Source organism: Stegastes partitus, unplaced genomic scaffold, assembly GCF_000690725.1.
Source record: "Stegastes partitus isolate 25-593 unplaced genomic scaffold, Stegastes_partitus-1.0.2 Scaffold13, whole genome shotgun sequence".
NCBI lineage: Eukaryota > Metazoa > Chordata > Actinopteri > Pomacentridae > Stegastes > Stegastes partitus.
In genome coordinates this window covers 469,522-492,959 of record NW_007577744.1, presented here as the reverse complement: position 1 = coordinate 492,959, position 23,438 = coordinate 469,522, and the positions used below count along the sequence as shown (strand labels likewise).

The following is a 23,438-nucleotide window of genomic DNA, read 5'->3' as shown; positions in this document are numbered from 1 at the left end:
CTTGGATTCAGCCGGGGCTGTGAGAAGGATTTACTGATTTGCTTATAATATGCATTTTTTCTCTTAAAGTTTTGTTAGTTTATTTTTTGGTGTTTTTGCTGGGAAGCCTTATATTGGGGCACAGTGGCAGATGTTCTGAGGTGCCTGTGCCTCAGGTGTCTGCAGATTGGGAGGTAACGTGCACAAAGTACACATTGGCACACTCGCTTGATTTCACTGACAGCAGGAGTCCTGATATATTTCACACAGCCCGGTGAGTTTTACATGTGGGATTCCCACACTCATGCACGCACACACACGCAGACACAGATTAGCCCTTAGCTTATCATGCCAGTTGTTGGCTGTAGGAAGGAACTGTAGACCTGAAAAAAAAACGTGACCTCAGTATTCATTGTCTAAATGGCATTCCACAGGTTCTGCTGGTTGGGAGCATCAAGGTTAAGCTCACCGCATAACAACGCAAAATAGCTAATGTATAGCTGTTTAAAATATATTTAGCCTTCATAAATATATTTAGCCTGCACAACCTCCTTTGGACTCTGGATGTGTTGAAACAAAGCCAATATTGACATATTGCAAAGACTTTGCGCACTCTGAAAAAAGCAAAAATAAAGAAAAAGAAAACTAAACAACTAAATGCAAGTAATACTTTTTGTGTGCATGTTGTCTATGCTTGTACGCTCAGCATTAAAACCACTTGCCTCACATTGTGCAGGTCCAACTCATGCTAAAGCAGCTTTAATCATGCAGATCTTTTGGGTCATGCTGGTGGTGGGGTGGAGCCTCCATAGATCTGGCATGTTCTGTGTAGTATACACGTACCACACACTGTCTAGGTGGGAGGTACGTGCCAAAGAAATAGCCGCATGGCTTCTACTTTGGCACGTAACACACACTGTCTAGGTGTGAGGTACGTGTCAAAAAAATGCTCACATGGTTACTATGATCAAAGGTTTACAAGCATTGCATTGTGATGAGATGATCGAGGTTATTCTTCACCTGTTGATAGTTGTGATGTTGTGACTGACTGGTGTGTATCTGCATATGGATTTGGGGTTGTATTGTGTCCTTATGTGTCCAGATAGAACACTGCAGTCAACACTGACAAATTGCTCAATGAATTTTATTACAAAATTACAATGCTGCCAATTCTATGTTTTTGAATTCATCTGAGTTCCAAATGAATGCATTCAAAACAAAACTGGACAAAAAGGGGCCGTGCCCAGGTCTCGTGCCACATTCGTGTTGGTCTACCGGTCCACTGCATTTGTTCTCTTGTTGTCTCGCTTAAAGGGTAAATAAAGAATCACACAATGTCCTGAACCCTTGTTTGCTTCTCAATCACCATACAGCCCAGTGCCACATTCCTTATTTTCTTATCCCTCACACCTGTCCTGACCGCTCTTGAACTCTGCTCTCCACACTGTCCCCAAAGGTAAAATGTTCCTGTCAAGGAAAAATCCAACAAGCTGGCCTTTAGCCTCAGTCTGGTTTGTGAGTAAGTATTGCGGTCTTGTTAAAAATTGACACCTACCTGCAGCTCAGCAAAGCACTGTTTTGATTTCCTGCACTACTTCAGAGGCCACACACAGTGTGTCGGGCAAACTCTCGCCAGCTACAGGACTGGCACTAATTCAGGCTTTGCTTTGTCATTGGAGGGCCGTGACTGAGCAAAACAAGATAAAGCCTGCTGATTCTCACTGATGGCCACTGATTACAGCCATGATGATGAGGCACTGAAGTGGTTGAGCTCGGATCTTCATGTGTGGGCGAAGTGACTGACTGCAGTGAATAAATAGCACTGACTCATTCTGGACATAACTCGGTGATGGTTATTTTTGTGCAAACAAGAATGTTGCATAGAGGACACATCTTACTACATATATTGCATTCAGTGTATTTAGTATTTTATGTAACTTCAAACATGTGTTCAAAATTGAAATTGACATACACTAGATATGGTTTGAAATTGCTGTTTAAACTCAAAGCACACCTGAGTGTCTAGACTTTAAATAGAGTTCAATTCTTCCATCTGTAAAGTGGAACAAGTGCCATGGCTGAATAGAAGTGAGACTGTGAGCATTACTTCATTAACAAAAGGTACTGAGAATGCTTTGTTGCTGTTGTTTTTCTGTATCAAGGACATCAGACAGAGACAGTAAGCTGAGCAAAATAGGGGCTGAACATTTTTGACAGGAATACGGGTGGAAGCGGTTTAGATCCTGAGGGCATCATACTTGTTTTTGTGGTGTTTGTACAAGTGCAGTAAGAGAAACAGAAAGAGTATTAGATTGTGTGATTGTACACATAGCCACATCACTGTCCAGTTCTTTCTGTATGTGTACGCATATTTGTACCAATGAAAGTACATGCACATGTGTTATGTATAAATTAATAGATTTGTGTGTGTTTGTGCTATTATTTATATATTTTCAGGTTTACTGGTTACCTGTGCTGTTGGTCCGTCCGCGGTAAATGTCGTCGTAGGCCTTCCATTGATCAGTAACCTGGTAGGCATGGATGAATACAACCACCACTGCAACTAGACAGATGAGCGGCACCAGCACTGCTGTGCACAGAGCTGCATAGATGTTTGGGATAAAGCACCTAGAGGAGGGAAGGACAGAAACGTGAGTGACAGGTTTTGCCTTTGTATACATTTCTTTTACAAAAAAAAAAACAACAACAAAAAAACAATTCCATCATAGACAATTAAAAAAATAAAAATTGAAATGCAAGGTGAGACAAGAGACAGTCAGGCTAAAAAGCATTAAATAAATTTGGTGCTTCGATCTCAGAGCTAAGCTCTGCAAAAAGGAAAACATATCAAAAGCATTCATTGCACTATATTTGCTCCTAAGACTTTGTTTCCTCTAGTTTCACAAACAGGATCTGCTCACTGAGACCTCTGAGCCCGCTTAAGACTCACCGGATTGTTGCTGAACAGCACCAGCTCAACATGCATGTTTTTAACTCTTCTGCACAACCAGGTCACCCTGCAGCTACAGCAGGATAATATCCAAGGCTAAAGATGCTTAAAATTGTTTTCCTTCATAAAGTACGAAAGAACGTTTCAAGGAACAAATTACACAATACTTATCTCCTCCCTTGAAAGGGAGATGAATGTGGAGTGCTTATGTGAATTTATCTGCTGATCCTGGCCTGCAGGTGAAGGAGGAATTTCTCTGAGAACAGAGTAATACAAATTCTAAAAGGTCAAAAGGAAATTTATTCCTTGATAAAGTAGAATTTCATTTTATCTTTTTACTACGGTCAAGTTATTTTTCTTTTGATAATTTGTATGTTGGTTTGAGTTGCTAGTTCACTGTTTGTCTTTGTTGTTTCTCAAGGAAATCTCAGGAGTTCTTTCCCAGCTTCCTCCAATCAGTCTCGTTTATCTTTATTAAAGAAAACTGAGTGAAATATTTTGCTCTGGGAAAATCAACACGCCCATATAAACTGTAACTGCCAAAGAACAAGCAAAACACTCATGTGACTGTGTCCTTTTCACAAAACAGACTCAGGGCCTGGTTTGGTGGGAGCATCAAATACAGATAGGACCTCTGCAGGTTGGAGTAATTGCAGAAAAATAATTAGCTGTATGCTAGCCATAACACAGCATGAAGTATGCCAAATACAGCATTGCATCACCCCATCCCACAAAGACAACCAGACCACGAGTCTAAATACACTGGAATATGGATATTTGTTCTGCTGTGGCCTTGTGAGGGGTTGAGATTCTACTGTACTGAAGGTCTCACAAGAAGGAGAAATCCCAGGGATTCCTGAAGTGGAGGAAGAAAACATTACCCAGGGGCATCATTCCCTGACTTAATGGTTTGGCAGAGAAGAAATAAAGTGAGCAATTCCTTTTATGGCGGATTTTCATAGAAACGCTGCTGTGATGTTTTCTTTACATATGCGGCAGTGTGAGGTCATGGGTAGCTTAAGCTCTGATCCTTCTGTGCAGAACATTGCATTTTAAGTAATTAAAATACAAATAAATCTTTCTCTGAGCAACACACGAGGGTCTGTGGTAACTTTTTGCTTACATAATATGATAATAAGACATTCGAGTTGTAACTGTATATTTTTACAAGTGAGACGATAAAACTAGATAGAGCAACAGTCTGGTTGTACTGTAGCCAAACTAATGATGAACCAGCGTGTCCGTGTAACACAGTTTGTCATTTCTGACTAAAATGAGAGCTTGTCAGACACAGCTCATTTAAATCCAGATGGGATTTGCCGCTCGAGCAGAAGCCAACCGGGTGATGCATCTGTAGTGAAATTTTTATGACCGCTTCTGCTGATCAGTTGTGCATGGGTAACGCAATAAGTGAGAGAGGACTGCATTCTGCTTTGGTGTAAATGTTAAATTGTACTTTTTCTTGTCTACAATTAGGAATACATTTTCTCCTCACCCTTCATCTCACAATTTAATTGTCTCAGGTTTTAATGTAGTCAGTTTTTGTTTCACCGACACTTGAATTAAAGACAGGTTTGTAAAATTTAAGAGGTGTGTCTACTTCATTCAAAGTTGTACCACCGATGTGTCCCAGTAAAGAGGTAACAGGAGCACTCAGCACCATAATGTGAGACCAAGTAAGATGAAGGGAAGCTATAGCACACTCACTGCAGCTAAGGTTAAGGACAAAGTACATATGAGATAGAGGATGTGAAAAATATGGAATCAAGACATAAGCAAGGAGAAAAAAGGGGTAACAACGCTGTGGTTTCATACTTTTATAAAGTATTCTGCTTTCATATATCCACCCATTTTCATAAACTTTCTACACAATAAAAATTAATAGAAGTGACCTTTTTCAAACACTTAAAATGCATGGTTGTAAGATTAAAACAAAAGAAATTTACCACTTTAGATAACCTTTGAAGTTGCAAACCTTATTTTGCTGGGTTGACTTGATTTTGATAATTGCATTAACTTAACATTGCGTGTAATTTAAACTCAAATGTCTGCATTAGTTGATTTAGAACTAAATTCAGGTTAATGTAAGGTTTGTCTTCTCAAGAGTTAAGATTATATGGGCGCCCCTATGGCTCACCTGGTTGATTGGGCGACCCATAAACAGGGGCTGTAGTTCCCTGACACAGCGGTCGTGAGTTTGACTCCCGCTCACGTTTGCTGTATGTCCTCCCCCCCTCTTCTCCCCCCTTCACTGTCTTGCTATCCTGACTAATAAAGGCAAAAAGGCCAAAAAATAAAAATAATAATAATAAAAAAAAAGAGTTAAGAAAATGAAGTCCCCTCAATTTAAGATAGTTAAGGCTGATATTTAAAAATACTATAGAGAAAAAGCTGATTCAATTATAGACTATAGAGAAAAAACTGATTCCTCTGACCCAGTGTAGTTGTTGGTAGTTGGTTTAACTTACTTTGTATAGAAGTGTTCTCAAACTGTTGTTTTTTTCTGCACAAAAAAACGTGTTGCACTTAATGAATCGCTGCTGTTAAAATATACATGCCGCACACGTCTTCAATTACTGCTCAAATACAATATATATGATACAAAAATGCCTGATGACGTGAGGTCTGAGCGTGACACTTGCTTGTGCGCAGGCAGGGTGAAACTGAGACAAGTAGAGTGGTGAGAAACAAGAGGCTACCTGTTTACACTGATGAGGGAAGAGAAAGAGCGAGAGAGTGAAGGGAAATGAATTCAAAGACTGCCTCATTCCCTCAAAGAGGAAGGCATGCCTCCCTGGAAATTGAATACTCCTCTGTGTCCTTAAACCTCTCATGTGTACACTGACTGTCTCACAGCCACCCACAGGAAACGCGCATTCACTCGTGATCCCAAGGATAACAGCCGCACCTAAGACCACTGACTAATTTTAGCTGTGATTTAGGGGGGTTTTAAACTTCATAAGTGTTTGGCTTTGCTCGTCACGCACACTTGTTGGAGTGCATGAAAAGACGGCCCCACAGGCATACATTTAAAGCTACACCTTTCCTGGCACCATTGTGCGGGTTTTAAAAAATGATTTCATCTGTTGTGTTCTAGGTTTTAGGTGTTTTATATATAGATGGCCAACGGTTATATATAGCTCTGTACAGCACGCTTTCTGAAAGGCTCCACCTCCAAGGTAAAGAGTCAAGTTTCAGTGTGGGCAGACGCACGCATCACACTGAAACCTATTCATTTATTCATTCAGCTGATTGGGCAAGCTACCTCCTCATATGATGTCACTGCTTCAGGTGCTTTTTCTTTTTTCTTTTTTTTAAATTCGCTCTCCTCTAGTCTGAAGTGGAATTTCCCAAAGCTTAAAAAAGCAACTGTAGTCACCAACAGTTTTAAAAAAAACACCCACGAGCATGAAAACAGATTACGTTAGAATTGAATCGATTCCATGTGCCTTTCATCAGTTCTAAAAAGACCGCTTGTGCATGTATTTAGACGCAATGTACACTCACACGTCTCCTTGCACCTGTCCATACACGGCGTGTATGGTCCACCCGAAACCGCCGAGCAACACGATGACCAGGACGATGATGACCAGACCAGGAAGACCCCAGCCCAGTATGAAGTACAGAAGATGTCGACGGTCTGTGTGCTCGTCATTCATCACCAAAACTTGCCAGAAGTTCACCGCCTGAGGAGACAGTTTGAGAAAACAACGAGCGTACTAGGAATGTGAACAGGAAGACGAAAGATATGCCCCAACACAAACAATTGTCGTGGAAAGTTTCTCTTAAATCTACAGCAGCAGAACGGCGTTATCACAAACGGCAAAATGTCTAGAAAGTTGAGGATTTTTCAGCTTTCTTTGCTTGTGAGGACATTTGGTTCTTATAGACGGTGAAAACAAACATGAACAGCCCCACTTACATCACACCCAAAATAACTGTGTTTGCTTTGTACTCCGGCAGGCTTTCATAGTCTCATCCATCTGATACACTAAGCCATGCATTGTTACATAAGCGGCTTTTCTGAGCACCTGTTGATTGAAACACAAGCACAATGTCTCATCCATGTATTAAGACTAATGCAGCTGCTGCACCGGGGAGAGCAAAGAGCAACGGTGAATTTTACATTTTTAAACCGACGGCAAACCGCTCCTCTTTACTCCATCTTGTCAAAATAAAGATATGTATTCAGTATTTCCTTTCATTTAAAAAGAAGACGTGCAATCAAAATGTATGCAGCAGGTCAACAGCTATAATGAATAACAGCTGATGATCTTTCTGTCCATCTGTTTGCACTGAACAAGACTCGAGCAGGACATTTGCATAGAGGGCAATGTGATGCAACTAATGACAGGAGGTTAAAGGATGCTGGCCTTTCCCTCAGATAACTCTGTCTCGGCTATAACCATAACTATATTGTATAAGTACTGACACAACGGACCACGCTGCACGAAAAACACAAGTACGAACAGAAACACGCACAGGCACATGTGTGCAGCGCTGAAGGGCCTCAGTTGTGTAACGGCTTGACTGCCCTACTCTGACACAATAAGGGGAAGTCAGTCAGATTCAGCGAGCAGACTGGAGCTGTTGAGGTGCAGTAAATGGATTATAGGTAACTTTGTGCTGAGCTGTTTCCTCTGCAGTGGCTGCATCCCTCACTGACTGTTGATACTAAAATATAAAGGACTGTGATACCAGGCTGGGGTACCTATCAGCATGCTTGCTGACTAGTATTACTACCTTTCTGAAGAGCTGACTACAAAAAATATACATTTTCTATGTGTATCTATTGGTATGAGACCACACATGTATGGGTTGCATTTAGTGCAAGTTTTGAGGAATGTGACACATACAACAGGAGTTACTAGAATTTCTTAATGGTTCTCACAGCAATGAAAAACACAGAACACAAAAATCCATTCCACCCATTATCTATACACCGCTTAATCCTCACTCGGGTCACCAAGGGTGGGCTGGAGTCTATCCCAGCTGACTTAGGGTAAAGGCAGGGGACACCCTGGACAGGTCACCAGTCTATCACAGGGCTACACTTAGAGACAGACAACCAAGCACACTCACATTCACACCTACGGACAATTTAGAATCACAAATTAACCTCAACATGTTTGTGGACTGTGTGGGAGGAAGCAGGAGAACCCGGAGAGAACCCACGCTGCACAGGGAGAACATGCAAACTCCACGCAGAAAGATCCCGATGCCCCTACCGGGACATGAACCGGCGACCTTCTTGCTGCGAGGCAATGGTGCTGAGAACAAAAAAATTCAATAGCACTTTGCCTTTATAGAGACAATGTCCTTCTGATTATTAATAATCCACTGGCCTAGTAATGAACTGTTACACTGGACCTACTTTCTATTGAAATCTTTCTCTGGTCATTGATTAAACCCCCAAAACTCATCTCTTTGTATCAGAATTATACATTTTACGTTTTTCCTGCCCTCAAATAGCTTAGACTAAAGAGTCCAATACTTTCTCTCCATCTGCTCCTCTGCTACTTGGAGCATCGGAGTATTCCAGCCACACATGTTCAAATTGGAAAGCAGTTCTGAAGGAGAATAATGATACAGTAGGCTCTACCCTAAAAACAGAAAGGGTTGGTTTCTTAGGTTTGTTATGTATGAAACCCCAGAAGTTTGCATCCATGTTTTTGAGACAGTCATTGCTACACTGCAGGAATTGGGGGAACTGCTCAACAGCAGCGTTAACTCATTTCACTCCTGATGTGTCCTCCAGCATAAAAACGACATATGGACACGTTGACGAGTCATAAAAACAAAACTTGAGTGACTTCTAAAATGGTTGCTGTTGTGTTCTACGGATTGTTCAGATTGGAACTGCGAGGGAGTAAAAATCTTAAAATCGGGATAAAAAAACAAAAAACAAAAACTGGAAATGATTTTTGTGTTCTGAGATGAAGCAGAAGCAGTGTATGGAAAAGTCCCTGTCTGCCTGTCTGTCCACAGGACTGATTGACTGCTGGTCTCTTGTCCATCCATTATCACAATCAAACACATTTGTACGCTTGTAAAAAAGCTGGCAGGTGTTACAGGTAATACAAAGCTGTGAATTTAGCACTCTGGCTGTTTGATTAGCACATTGAAACAGGGTAAAAACTCACAGTGGGCCAGCACCAAGACTTTGGCAGATAGCTGTATTGTTATGTAATACAATGCAGATTTAAAGTAAACCCAGGTTGCCTCTGCGAGCTTCTGCAGTCAAGAAATAGCTGGTCTGGATAGTGATTCAATTATTGGGTGTTTTTTTTTTTCTTGCATTATGTCAGTGCTTATTCCCCTGACCAATTATTGGACATGCACACTCTCACGTACACACACACACACACACACACACACTGCTGGTATTGATTGAAGTCTTCTTCATGGTCTGAGATGGGCTGCTGGCGCCCACTCATATCAGCCACTTATCTGAAAGCAGCTACCTGATAGGAGGGAAAAATGAGCGGTGAGACATCAGTGGGGTCGATATGGAGACGGCGGTGAGGACAGCAGGGTTTTAGTGCCACACATCAGTGAAAGCCAGAGTGGCAGTAATATTTTCCTTGTCAGCTACTATAGTTGCTGACAATCAAGAAATACCAGAGATGCTTTTTGGCAGCAGTGTTAAGGGCAATTTATGAAAAAGTAAATCTCTGAGCGAGTGACTGAGCGTACGGAGGAAAACAAGCGATTTTTCTTTCTCCCGTCCAATTTGTATTCCTATTTGTATTCCTTCTAGGGTGAATCATTGTTTATGTTTCCTCCACTTGATCTAGTCAGCTCTGCTAGCGCACTAACTATAACCACGTGTGTCGAAAACCAGTCCGTACGTCACAGAGCATTTCATCTCGGTTCCATTTCTCGTCATCCAAATTCTAACACTCCTTAAGCCATGTGAAAGCCTTTGGCCTGAGCCTTTATCCCTTAAGATGTCTCAGAAGTCAGTCGGTAAGCGATCAGATATGAAAGGCGCTGCGCACATTCAGCACGTACGGCACTGCGTGGTTCAAGTATTGCCCTATTGTGGTCAGTCTCCATTAGCTTATTCAAGAGCTAATCTTGTTACACTGCACCAATAATATTACATTTGGCAGGAAAGATTATGTCCACTACATAAACTACGATTCCTTGTGTACGTCACAGAAAACGTCAGGAGAATAACAGGAGTAAAAAATGGGAGACAGGACACAGGTCGAGCACAACACATACTGGTAGAATGTGTGTTGCCGTGTTTATGTAGTGGAACTTTTCCTTATCCCCCCGACTGACTTGAAGGCATTCTTGTTATCTAATTCGAGATTGCGCACAGAATAACAGATTTAAGATATTTTGATTTATGATGGCAATAAATCACATTTCTTACCTTTACACTTAAAATAATATTTCAGTCTGAACTCTCACTGCAGTTTTCTTATCACAGGCAGCTACCATGAATTGATTATACCTTGGTTTGCCGTAATTTCTACAGTCAATACATAAAACACAAGCCATTAATATAAGCCAAATAATACAGCATTGTTCTACTAGTCAAGCTCAGTGGATGTTTTCCAAAAGGTAAATCTTCTCATAGCTTCTGATTTGTTTGAAATCTGTTTAATCGGACTGTTTAAGAAAGATAATAACCCTGAAAAAATAAGCAAACAAACAAGGAATTACTTTAAGTACGTAAATACATTTGTTTTCCTCTGGTGCAGGATTTGGATGAGGAGGATCATCTGAGGTAAAAGGTCTATCCCTGGGGCAGTTGTACTCTCTGGAGGGGCTGCTAAAGAATTCTAGGTTATGTTCAACACATTCCTGTGCTCTCTGAGCAGGTCACAAATGATGTATAGTCTCTTTGAAGGATTAAAATTGGCTTACAAGAGATTTACACCGCCAATTTAAAACCATATTCTAGGCTTTAATGTATGGTTGAGACAGAAAAAAAAAAGTCTGATATTTTGGTATTTAAATCAAGCATTGAAAAGATCAGCTTTTGATGTCAGTTAGACTCTAGCTGTCAGCGAAAATCAAGTCTTTAGGTCGCCTGAGTGGCTTTGTTGTTGGCGATTACGACACAAAAGAGAGAGCAAAATGAAACAGAGGCCAGATGGTCAAGTAGGAGGAGTTAGGGGTTGACTGGGGTGAGGTGTTACTAAGTCGTACCAGTCTGAGGTCAAAGGTCATGTCATGCAGCGTTCTGGTACCTTCATCTCGCCCCCTAAAGAAAACCTGCCCCAGCTCACGTGGTATAGGAATGAAGTTTCACAACTAATTGCATAAAAAAACTCATGCTCAGTGTAGGGAGACAAAAGAAAGAATGTGAATCCTGTCTAAGGATGTCTAAGGGCATTTCACTTAGAATGTGTCCTTCAATAAGAATTCTATTTGATATGAAAACTAATTCCTGATTCCTGTGCAAGAAGAAACCTTATTGGTAACTGCAGAAAACTATGCTGACAAAATCAAAATGATCATATTTTAGTGTACTGAAGTGACGCAGCTTTATATAATGACACAGAAGAAGCAGTTACAAGTCTTCTGCACGTACCTTTTCCCCTCCCAGGTAAATAAGCAAAAAACAGAACAATATCTCATTGTCAAAAAAAAAACAATCTCTCAAACAATGGGACCATTACAGTAAAACATTTTTTCTAACTGCCATCTGGTGTCCCTGTAGAAATCAAAAGGTAATAATAACGTCTATTCCCAAATATGTTGGTATCATCATACACAGAGTTACGCTTTTACTTCAAAAAAATACAATCAGATGTGTCCTGTGTTGCTTGTTAGCCTGGCATTACCTGAATGAGCATCCAGAAGAACTGACTGAGATGGAAATAGTGCGAGAAGAGCGCCAGAGCAGCACAGCTGTCCTCTGAGAACATTCGGCCACGGAAAGCTGACACCAGGAAACAAATCTGTAGAGAGAAAAAAAAAGGGAGAAAATACACATTTAGGATCATTTACCACTGTGTGTAAATGAGCCTTTCATTTTTTACTGTAAGGAGCAGCAGCAGCAGCAAGTTTTTACCGCAATTGCACACAATGTATTGTTTTTGGGGAACACTGTGACATTTTGCATAACTACCTGGAACACACACACACACACACACGCACAGGTGGCATACTTGCAGTGTCAGCAGGTCATATTGTGCATGAGGCCATTTATTTCTTGTGTTATAGTTTATACATTTTTAACAGAGACAGCAGGATTGAGATACCCCTCCGCCCCCCCGTCCAAAAGAGAGCCATCCCATTCTGCAGACCTGTTACATCACCATGCAGCAAGCTATGCAGGCAGAAGCGAAGAAACAAAAAAACAAAAACATCAACAATATAAACAACACTGACAAATATGTTCTTTCAAATCATCCCACACACACAAAGATTTGCAAAAATGTGTGGGTGTTGCACTTCTCCCAAAAAAAAATAACCGAATAAAAGGGCATTGCAGAATCAGAACAGAAAACAGCTTGTGGAAAGTGTGTGTGTGTGTGTGTGAGGTAGAAAAGATAGCAAGAGAGAGATAGGTGAGAGAGTTTTGTAGGCGGAAATGCATCAGGGCCAAAATTCAATTTGTAATGTTGGACGCAGGATTGTGTAGAAAACCCATGAGGGCAGCAAAAAAATACTGCTGCTCTGCCGTCCATCAGAGAGCTTCATTAACCTCTGATGCCAATTCAGCCGGGCGATTGTTACGTAACCTGCAGCTTTTCGGCCCGCTGCCAGCCAGCGCCACGGACCAGGGAGAGGGTGAATGGAAGACAGCAGGAGCCGAGGGATGTGGGAAGAATGATAAGTTGGTGTCAAATGTTACCTAAATTATATTCATTACACTCAACAGTCAGGAGTGTACAGTAGCAGACACGGCTTCGGATATAAAGGAAGGTGCTTAGCAGTGAATATATTTTACTCTTAAGTAGCATCCAGGCCCACATGTACTGTAATCAGCTTGGTTAGTACAGTCACATACGATAGCCAAGCAAATGGGTTTGAAGACAGATCAGAAAAGCTCTTTGCACTAGAATACACATTATATAGAAAGTATACTGGCAACACCCTGTGGTTACACCCTTTTTTCCTAGAAAGTCTCTATAGCAACCAAGTAAGCAAGGTGATCTGTGATGTGGCCTGTTTTCCTTATACATACAGACTTGTTTTGTGCTGCGGTTCCTCCTAACAATGACTGGTAATAAGTGGTATACCCTTTAAATGACACCATAAACACTGCCCGTTTGAGCAGGTTGACGTCAACATCATCGCTCCTCAAATGTCTTTTCTCTTATTTCGCTTTCATTTAAAGATTATTTTCAGCTTTCTTCTCTTCCTCTTTATTTATTTTAAAATTCTGTTCTGTCCTATTTTCTTACAATTTAAAAACCTATTAGGGAAACCCAATATAGCCAATCCTGGATTTTCCAGCTCTTACTAACTCTGTCTGCTTCCTCTTGCTGACTAAGGGGAAAAGTCAAGGCCTTTTTTTTTTTTTTTTGAAAAATAAGAATCATGAGTCAGTTTCCCATCCGTGCTCCAAGCCCCGGAGGGTGTGAGTGGGAGGAACGGCACAGGAAGAGAACTCGTGCCTGAACAACCTGGAATTGCGCCAGAATCGGGAAGCATTTCAGGTGGCTTATGGGAACAAGGATTATGCAGTGGGGTTGTGTGTTTTGGGCAGAGTTAGCCTTATGTTGCCAAAGGCGCAGTATGATACAGCGCATATTGTCTCAAAAGCAAAACAATGGGGATACTACCAAGTGAGAGACGCTGTATGAAGTGCAGGATACTAAACACATAATCTTAGTCAAACAGTACATGCACACGTTTGTTTAACAGGTGCTAACTTTGTGAAGTCAAACACTGGCTAGAGGTTGTAACAATCACTGACAATTGCTCAGCTCGTCCCCTTTAATGATTATGTGTTTGCTCTAATTTAGATTCTGGCTTTATCTACCATACATGCAATACTATCAAACGCCAGTCTAGATCTTAACATGGGCCAGCTTTTTAGCAAAGCCCTCGCACGAGTTTACTGTAACCTTTCATGACAATTCCTCATAACGACAGAGATTGCATCCACTGTACTGTGGTGACACGATGACATAACAGGTAGACAGAAATGGCACTTGAGGGAAAAGTGGGCTGAAAGGAGTATGTGCAGTGACTTGAGTAGCCTCTCTAGCAGACAGCTGCCCTCCAGATGTGCGTGAGTCTGTGTCCTTAAGCTTACCCTCAGCGAGGAACTATAAGTCTCAGGTCAAAAACAGAAACCAGGTGAACCGGTATGATGAACCATGTTAATAGGTAACAGGGTGGATCTCATAAAGATCCGTTTCGATTAGAGCTTGTCTGGACGCCATCTGCCTTTTCAAACAAGCCTTTAAACAGGCTGGCACATAGACAAGTACACACACACACACAAGTATACAGACAGGAATTTGACCTGACTTTTTATTGCTTTTTGCCTATTACATAATACTCTATTGTCATTGCTCGCTTAGGTCTGGCTAATGTATCACACTTCATGTCATAGTGCTCAAATACCAGGGCTGGACATGCAGCTGTATATACAACCAAAAGCTACGTTAACTACTAAATTCATTTCTACATGTCATATTTTTCTCTGCTAGAGATAAATCAGCCCATGCTTCCTGTAACCAAAGTTTGGCATTAACTGGAATCTGTTAATAAATCTACAGGTAATCGTGATTCTAAAACGGATAGGTGAAACAAGGTGTTGCAGAGATAAGGGAGCAAATGACTCACTGGACAAACAAACTGGATGAAACGTGCAGCGCTAACTTTAAGGTAAAAGAGAACGGAGGGAGGTGGGACGAGGACAGAGGAGGTTTTATGACATTTTATGACAGAATGAAACCTCATATTTACAGACGATTGTTCACATGATAAGTTCTAAGATGCAGTATTCATGAGGTGAGCATATTGTATTGTCACCTATGAGAATGGAAGGGAGTGCTGCTCAGACGAATCAAACTACACCCATCTGTCATTTATTGGTGTTGTTCCTACACCTGTTGTTTGATCCTTATTGAGGCATCAACATGGTAAAAAGACTACAGTAGGTGGCTTTCCACTGCAGGGACTCTTATCAGGCGTGAGGCGGTGCGAACATTTACAGGAACAACCCCGTAACTGTGCCAAAAGGACAACAAATAGCAGTTAGAGGACTTAACTCAAGCTCTATAGGCATGTAGGGAATAAAACAATAGAGGGTTTGTTATGATGGCCCATATGGTGGCTTTTATGGTGTTGATGGCAACGTCTGAGTGGAGAAGACTGTCGCTCAGTGAGAACAATCAGAGGGGGTGTCCTTTCCGAGTTTCATCAGTGAGCATCGTAACTTATCAGAAGTACCTACCCAGCAGTAGGGACTTTTTTTCTCCCCTGAAAGCAGCTGTAAAAGAGGCTCTACAGGTTCAGTCGGCCCATTAAGTTACTGCAGTGGAAAACAGCCGGATGAGTCAAGTCATTTAAATAAAGCTCTGACATTGACGTAGATGTGGCCTTTGTGGAGACTTATTAGCGGAAGTTAGTTAAGTAGGTATAAGGGTCACTGTGGCCGATCCATTGTGAGAGTAACACGGATATATACATGTCAGCATTGTAGTAGTGGTGACCCGCCACGAGGAGAGGTAAGTAGGGTGGGGAGCTGACAGGTGGAGTTTATCAGGGCTCCAGATACTGCTCTGTCCTTTGTCCTCGGGCCTTTTTTTCTTTTGAATAAGACACCAGGAGTCGACCTGTCTAGACCCTCAGGCTAGAGACTTATTCAAAGCAGAGACTGGGAGGTGTTGTTGGGACGAAGTGCAGGATCTAAATACATGTCCTGTCGGTGAGGTGTGTGTGTTATGCCTGCGTTTGCATGCTCTTGTGTCTGGTAAAACAGGAATCACCCAAACTCACGTAAATAACGCCTGTATGCCTGCTAATACAGTTAAACAAAGATTAAATATCAGCAAGGTGCCTCATGAACACAATGTTCTCATCAGCACCCAGGAAATTGCCAAAAAGCAAATGAGAGAGTGAAAGAGAGAGCAAACATACCTAGAAAGGGAGATAAAAAAGATATGACTGCAGGAGACAGAGGTTGTGAAAAGGCTTTGAAAGTACAATTAAGAACAGAAGAAAAGCAACTCGTCTTCCATAGACCTTGCCATCAGGTCAAAGACTTCCAGCCTGAACTATTTGTTCATCCCCTCAGCTCAATGTCCAATCACAGAACTCCCGTTTGTTTATTGGCCTTGAAGCACCTAAGAGACAGTCTGTTCACTGTTGTTGCTTTTGTTCCAGATATGTTGCTGCCTTGGGAACGACTTTACTTCTCTTTAGACACGATTTAACCTCCTTTTGATATAATAACCAGACGTGAACGACACCAAATGCTTGTTTTTCAACGTTATCTCAGCAGTGGGAAATGACACAGACGCTGACAGTAAACAGTCTCGTCAAAAAAAAAAAAAGTTGAAAAAATGTTGTAAATGCAGTTGCAAAAACAAATCTTAACATGATGCAGTGAAAAACTCCACCAAAACAACACATTGCTGTTGAATTGTAAGGCCAGAGAAATAGATCAGCAAAATGCTGCAACAACAAGCTGCACAGAGGAGACATAGTATTTTGGTGCAGCTACTTGGTGCTGCTGCTGCTGCTGCTGGTTGCAGCTCTCATCCTCCCAGTGAGTTGTGCAGCTGATCGATAGCCCTGTGTGCTGATGCTAAGTGTACTAGTGTGCCTAAAAATAGCATCTGCCCGATGCATTACATCACTGGGGGAGTGGGGTCTGAGCTGTCTGCCTGCCAGACTATCCATCTAAACTTGTGTCCAAAACACTTAACCTCCACATCCCCCCTCTTCCTCCTCCAGCCTCCATCATCTCATCGTTTTCGTCTACCCCCAACTCTCTCTCTCTCTCTTGCTCTCTCCCTCCATTCTCTGCTCCACCCTTCATCTCATCTCCCCCTCCTCCTCTTTCTCCTTCCGTCTCCTTCACCTCCCCCCTTCTCTCTAACAGCTACCGGTCTGATCTAGCTTGCTCCAGCATCAGCCTGCACCCTGGGTGTTTCCTCTTATGCCTTTGTTCAGAAAGAGATAAAGAAAAGAGAAAGAGAAAAAGACAAATATGAGGTTATCATAGCGCTGTCTCTTCCCTCAACATTTTCTCACTGAAGCATTGGCTCAAAATGAAACAACTGCAGTTTTCTCATCACTGCCAATCACAACACCTCTCCTCACCCATAGCTGAGAAATTCAGGCCATTCTAGCAACCTTAGCAAAGGGAGAAAAAAAATATCCACAATCAGGTATTTATGTGTGCATAAAGTACACTTATGACCAGTTTCATGTGAGTGGCTGGCAACGGTAACTGTGTCAGTGCCACTCAGTGCTATGTTTTTTCTTTGCCCTGCACTATTCAGCATGTGCAAGCATCCCCAGTCTCCTCACGTGTCTCATGTGTGTTATTTATGTGCTGAAGCACACGGTACATCCAGTCGAAGTAAACGGGTCACATGGAAATGTCTGATAGCTGGGTTAGTGGGCCAGTATGTGTGGAGACGGAGGAGAGGTAAGTAATGTGACTTAATATTTGCTGACAAGACACACGGAGCTGTTAAAATAACAATAAGGGAAGACAAAAGCAGACAAGTCTTGAGCAAATGGAGACTGATTCAACTGTAACGACGTCAAACGTCACATTGACTCAATATATGAAAATATTTTCCACGTTTTAAGCCCCCCTCAACAATGCACCAACATACCACACGAATGATAATGAGCAGCTATCCAAAGCGTTTTTATTAGCATGTCCAGTTGCATAAGATCTGAGCGTAGAAGTAAAGTTCACTGGTGTTTTGGGTTGAATCTTGGGTTGAGGCAGTCTTGCTGAGCCAGCTGTTGGCAAATAAACACCCACCACCCTTTGGTCTGTTTCACGTCCAAACAACCACAACATTGCATCTACACTTGCTTACGTGAACACACACTGCAGTACTGTAATAGCGTGTCTATGTGCTCAGGCGAAACCGAGAGGGACGATATCGAGAGGTTTCACCTCTATTCTGGGAACAGAATAAACGATAGGTGGAGAGCTTACAGGTTTCAGTGGCCTAGTCTTGTATGACACAGCAATATGGGACTGTCATTACTTTGAAGAGTAACAGACAGCAAAAACAAGCTTGGATGTTGTCAACAAGTTTATAGTGTCATTAGAGTCATTATTTTAAGTTGAGAGAATTTGGAAATCAAAGGACCTCCTGGGATTATTTTGTGTTGCCAGAACATTTGAACATTTTTGTATTTCTTCTGTGTTATATCCAATAGAAGCCAAATCACTGCAGAAATTCAAACACAACTTAAACTGTGACTGTTTGAATGAGTATGTTCTCATATGTAATGGAGTACAGACCAAATCTAATGGTAATCAGTGTTGAGTATTTGTCTGTAAACAAAGTATTGTAACACATTAATGCTCCTAAATTTAGTAATGACATTACAGTTACTAATCAGTTACTTTTAATTCGGGGCAATATTGTTTTTCTGTCATTTTGACTCTTTTTGACAGTTTCATTGTCTGTGCCACATTTTTCTGTGAAAAACTGTTTGGGTTGGTTTTCATCAACTTTGCTTCTGTAATACTTAATTAAACAGCATAAAATAAATATCTTGTGTATGTCCTCCTTATAGAAACAGGAATCTGAGCTGATATATGTGAATATATAAGGTTATATACAAACTGTCCATTTAGTGACAGGATCTTTGGTGATTTTGGGAAGTAACACAAAAATAATCTAATGAGTAATGTAACATTCTCCAAGGAATATATAAGTAATGCATTTCTTCCCAAAAAATAATAAATGATGCGGAATACAAACGTTTTTTTGAGCAACAACCCAAGAACTAATGGTCAACATAGTCAGTTCTTATTTGGTGACAGCACATGAAGATACTTCTGATTTTATGTTTGCTGTTGCTGCATCCTTTGCCACTTCTCCTGCTACACTCACACAGAGACCAGGAAAGCTGACTCCCCCATACAGGCAATATTAGCGGTACCACCTACATGAAGCACATTTAGCCGCATTCCAGCAGGCCTCCTCGTTCTCCCATTCAGACTTTAGTCAAAGGGTGTCAGTGCTGCTGGAAACTGGGAGCTGCTTTTGATCACAACGGGGCTACTTTCAAGAAGCCTCTTGAATTTCCTTCCTCAACATCTGGTGAGAATCAGCCCGGAGACCAGACAGAAACACTTCTTGCAAAGCCACCAGACACACGCACATTCATGTGCATGCATACAGCTATAAAAACATTGTAACCAGCTGTTCAAGGTCAGCTCCCTAAACTCACACTCTCAATGGGCCTACTCTGCTCTACCACAAACTGCTGTGTGTGTATGTGTGTGTCCTGTGCTTTAGTGCATACATGATGTGGGTGTGCTCAAACCCCAAAATAGCCTTGTACGCTCTACTGCTGTGGTTTGACCATTAAACAGAGTCGCTTTATGCCATTCTGGGTAAGCAGATGAAATGCCGAACAGTAAAACATCATGAAACTGATTGTGTTATATTACAAAATGCTGCCTGTCCAAGATGTTTCAGGTGAAATGACATGCATTTTCACATGCAGCTGATTCATATTAGAGGCAGAGAGAGATGGAGGATAGCGGTGGTGTTTGTGCTGTGCAGCATATCTTTCTAACATGTGCCAAAGAACACTGATATGAAAAAGAAAGCGCCATGTGAGTTACATCATAGGGAAACCTCAGGTAATCACACATCTTTTTATGGTGAACTGTTGCATTACCTCTGGATCAGTAAATCCTTTATGGTTCAACTATCATCAAGAGGATAAGTGCATATCTAATCATCACAAAGCCTACAGAAACCTACACTGACCTGCTAAAGTAGCTTCACTCACTTCTGTCCAAGAAGCCATCGATCCAGGAAAGCTCCTGTCTGTGAAAATTGGCTGATCTGCAGCAGCCTTCAATGTCTGTCAATGGGTGGCTGTACAGTCAATCAATTTGCGAGGAGTCTGCTGGAGTTAAATATTGTACATCCCATTCATGCTGCTCCTGCCAACCCAGCCAGCTACACACAGTGTTTTGGTGCCTCGCCGTGTAATTCAGACTTAATCAGAACCCCAGATGTAGCATCATGGACTTTATAATGTCTCAGTTGGCCTATTTTAGCAAACTTAGACTAAATTAGCACAATGCTTGGAAGACACTGGCTTAACCTAATCATTGTAATTCAACTAGAAACTGTTTTGCAACGTTGCATCAAGCCTCTCAGATGATTCTGCTATAGAGGAGGCTAGTTGTTCAAGCATCTCTACAAGTAAATTCATTCAGAGAAAAAGAGACGGAGAACTTAACTCTAACAATTTCCTTCTGTGCAGGAGTTTTTGGAGTGTGCTCCAAAAAGGTCTAGTCATAAAAAGAAGTGGAGCTCAGGGGAGTCATTGATCAGGCACTTCATTCACAGCGACGTTTGAACTTGGCTCTTGCTGTGGAGCTACAGTGACCCCTACAGGTTTCTGTGATCGAGAGCTGGAGACTCGGCCTGCATCTGTGATGCTATATGTTTGTGTATGCATGTATATTGGGCAGAGTGGATTAAATGGACATTAAAACATATGGAAATGCATATTTGTGCATTCAATAATGTGAGCATATTCATAACTATGACATCAAAGAGCTGCCTCTGCTTCTTGACAATATCGTGAACATTTATCAATGCATTATGTGTGTTTGAGGATATTCATGCTGATGTGCGCATGTATGTGTTCGTCTGTGTATGCGTGTTTTGTATTTAACGCAGCAATCACAATCAGAGTAGCACCTGCTGTTGTCATCATCTTAAACTCCAATTATTAAAATCATGCTCAGGAAACGACTGGGATTAAAGAAAAGCTATTAAACAAATTGACAAAGTAGACTGATTACAATTTGCTGATAAGACCAGGAACAAAGGACCTTATTATAGCTACAGCGCTCTTCAATTACACCATATGCCATTTCCTTCCTCCATTCAACATTTCATGATTCACAGAGGAAGTTAGGCGGCTCTCATTTTCTATTTCAGGCCATTAAGCTAGCATCACAGAGCCTACTCTATCTATCACAGTCTCTCTCTCTTTCTCTATGATGTTATGTTTGCCAGCCATGAGGCTTTAAAGGGCTTTACTGGAGTCATGTTAAACACTTACTGTACAACATGTTTAAAACAGATAGCATTAATATGAATATTCTCTGTCGAAGCAAAATATCAGCAAAAACATCACGATCAGTCCAACCTAGACAGCCACAGCAAACATCAGGCCAGAATGGCAACGTCACTGACCTCGACAGATTCAGGGTAAACACTTCTCTAAACCTCTGAGGTTCACTCAACTCGGCACATAAAGCTCTGCCAAGACACGCTGTCGAATTCCAAAAATAGAACAGGATACAGGGGACTTTGACAACTGTAGGCTCCCACTTTGTTTATCATTCACAATGTCAGCAGCCCTGTTTGATGAGTCCCCGCTGACAAACTGAATGACTCCACAGAATCAGGTAAAAGGTAATTGCTAGTGCAGGGGAGGGTTTACAAAGTATAAGCCGACCACTAATGATTATGATGTTTTTAAAGCTCTTTCTTTTTGACAGTCCTTTTTACTACACTTTGGCCTTAAATTTTTTATGAACTCGCCTAATATTCTGAAGCAAGATTACAGGGTTGACAGCAAATGTTAAATGATAAAGGCTCTTGACTTCATACACAGATATCTATCTCTTGGTTGTATTATCTTTATCTGCTGAAGCAGGTAATGAATGAAAAGTCAGTGTGTTGCAGCTCAAGTCAATTAAAGGGTCATATCTGTTGGATATCCATTTCCTTCATTTGAGATTACATACAAAATTAACTTTCTCCATGATTGTGGATGAGTATTTATGACCTTCTCACAGTGACTTGTTAAGGCGTGTATAATTTAAACATCCCAGCACCTCAGAAATAACTGCCATAGGCACTGACAGCTTGTAGGATTTACTCTGGGATGTGGTGCTGTCTCGTGTCTCACAGCTGCTAAGCGTAGAGCCACGCTGAGGGAAAACAGCTACTGGGGCCTGCTGTGGACATTTGCTGTTCTTTTTCTGGAAATAGAGGGAAGTTCAAGTGTTTCTGGGGTCACCAGCTGTTAGGACAATACACGTTCAGAAAAAAAAAAGTTCAGTGCAGCTTCCAGAGTCCACAAAGGTCAGAGTCTGCTGCTGCACAGCACACAGTTAAAGGACCAATAGCATTAAAGCCTTTAACAGTGCACTTGTGGATATTAAAGCATCAACAATAATGGATCTCAGTACGAAGGTAGTGCTTAATGCAGCATAATGCAACATGAACAAGCAGTAAGCTGTCTTCTGCAGGCAGGTGTGAGTGTTAAGTCTGTACTCAAAGCCATGAACAAGTGCCATGTGTAATCGCATTATTATCTGTGCAAAATGTCGACACCTTTAGAAGCTCTCGCAGCTCAAACCAGACTGCTTGGTGTTAAGTCAAATGGGCTATTTACAGTAAACAAACCGCAAACCGAGTACCGCATTGACGACAACAGATCAACAGTTAGCAGCCAGTTAGAGGTGACTGCAAAGAAACCCACGGCATGAGCCAACAAAACGCAGAAAAGAAAATACTAGCTGTCAAAATATTCCACTGTTGAAAAGAGAGCCCCACGGGGTACCTCTAAAGATTAATTGTCATGCCCTTGTTGATGATATTATTTAGTCTGTAACTAGTTTAGGAAAAGCAGCCTTGGAAAACACTGCCTTTGGTCAAACTAGTGAGTCACACAGGATGTGGCCAGCCACTTTCCCAGAAAGACAGAGAAGTAAGAGAGGTAGAGACAGTAAAAAAGAAAGTCTTTTGTAATGTCACAGCTCCCAGCTAAGCCGAGCAGCAGTCAGAATGATGAAGGGGGACGGAGAACAGAAACAGGGAAATTACTCATTATATTGTGCTATAAAGGTTGAGGGTGAGAGGAGGAGGAAAAAGACAGAGGAGCAGAAGAAAACATGAAAGTAAAACATTAAAATGAAGACATGAAAGAGCAAAAAAAAATTTGCTATTAGTGTGTCTAGTTCAGCCGTCTTTTTTTTTTTTTTTTAAGCAGACAAAAGAGACAAGGTCACATTGAATACAGAGAGGACAGAAGAAAGATGCTGCTGACTTTAACAGAGGTGGATCAAATGAAGAGGAGGAGGGCAACACCAGGCACAAGGTGTTGGACCGGCCAGTGGAGCGTAATGTGAGTCTCCCAAGAGGCCGTCTTCACCTCTCCACTGTGACTGGCCTGACTGCTATTTTATACCCTCCCATCACATGCCTGCCATTAGCTCAGGCTGACAGACAGTAAAGAGTTTAGAATTACATTATAATCTGATCATTGAAATTCCATATGCATCGTCTTACTTGTTTGTACTTTTTCAAAACTCTGTTTTATTGTAAAAATCTAT

The 23,438-nt window shown here is 41.5% G+C and overlaps 1 protein-coding gene across 1 annotated transcript in view; it reads right to left on the bottom strand.

The window, feature by feature from the left end:
• adgrv1 (adhesion G protein-coupled receptor V1) overlaps positions 1-23,438 on the bottom strand; it is a 102,185-nt gene that overhangs the window by 20,143 nt on the left and 58,604 nt on the right. Inside the window, exons 88-90 of the mRNA XM_008288546.1 lie at positions 11,734-11,850; positions 6,437-6,615; positions 2,450-2,607 (exon numbers count right to left, since the gene is read on the bottom strand). Of these exons, the coding sequence (XP_008286768.1) occupies positions 2,450-2,607; positions 6,437-6,615; positions 11,734-11,850 (454 nt within the window). The remainder of the gene's footprint in view (positions 1-2,449; positions 2,608-6,436; positions 6,616-11,733; positions 11,851-23,438) is intronic.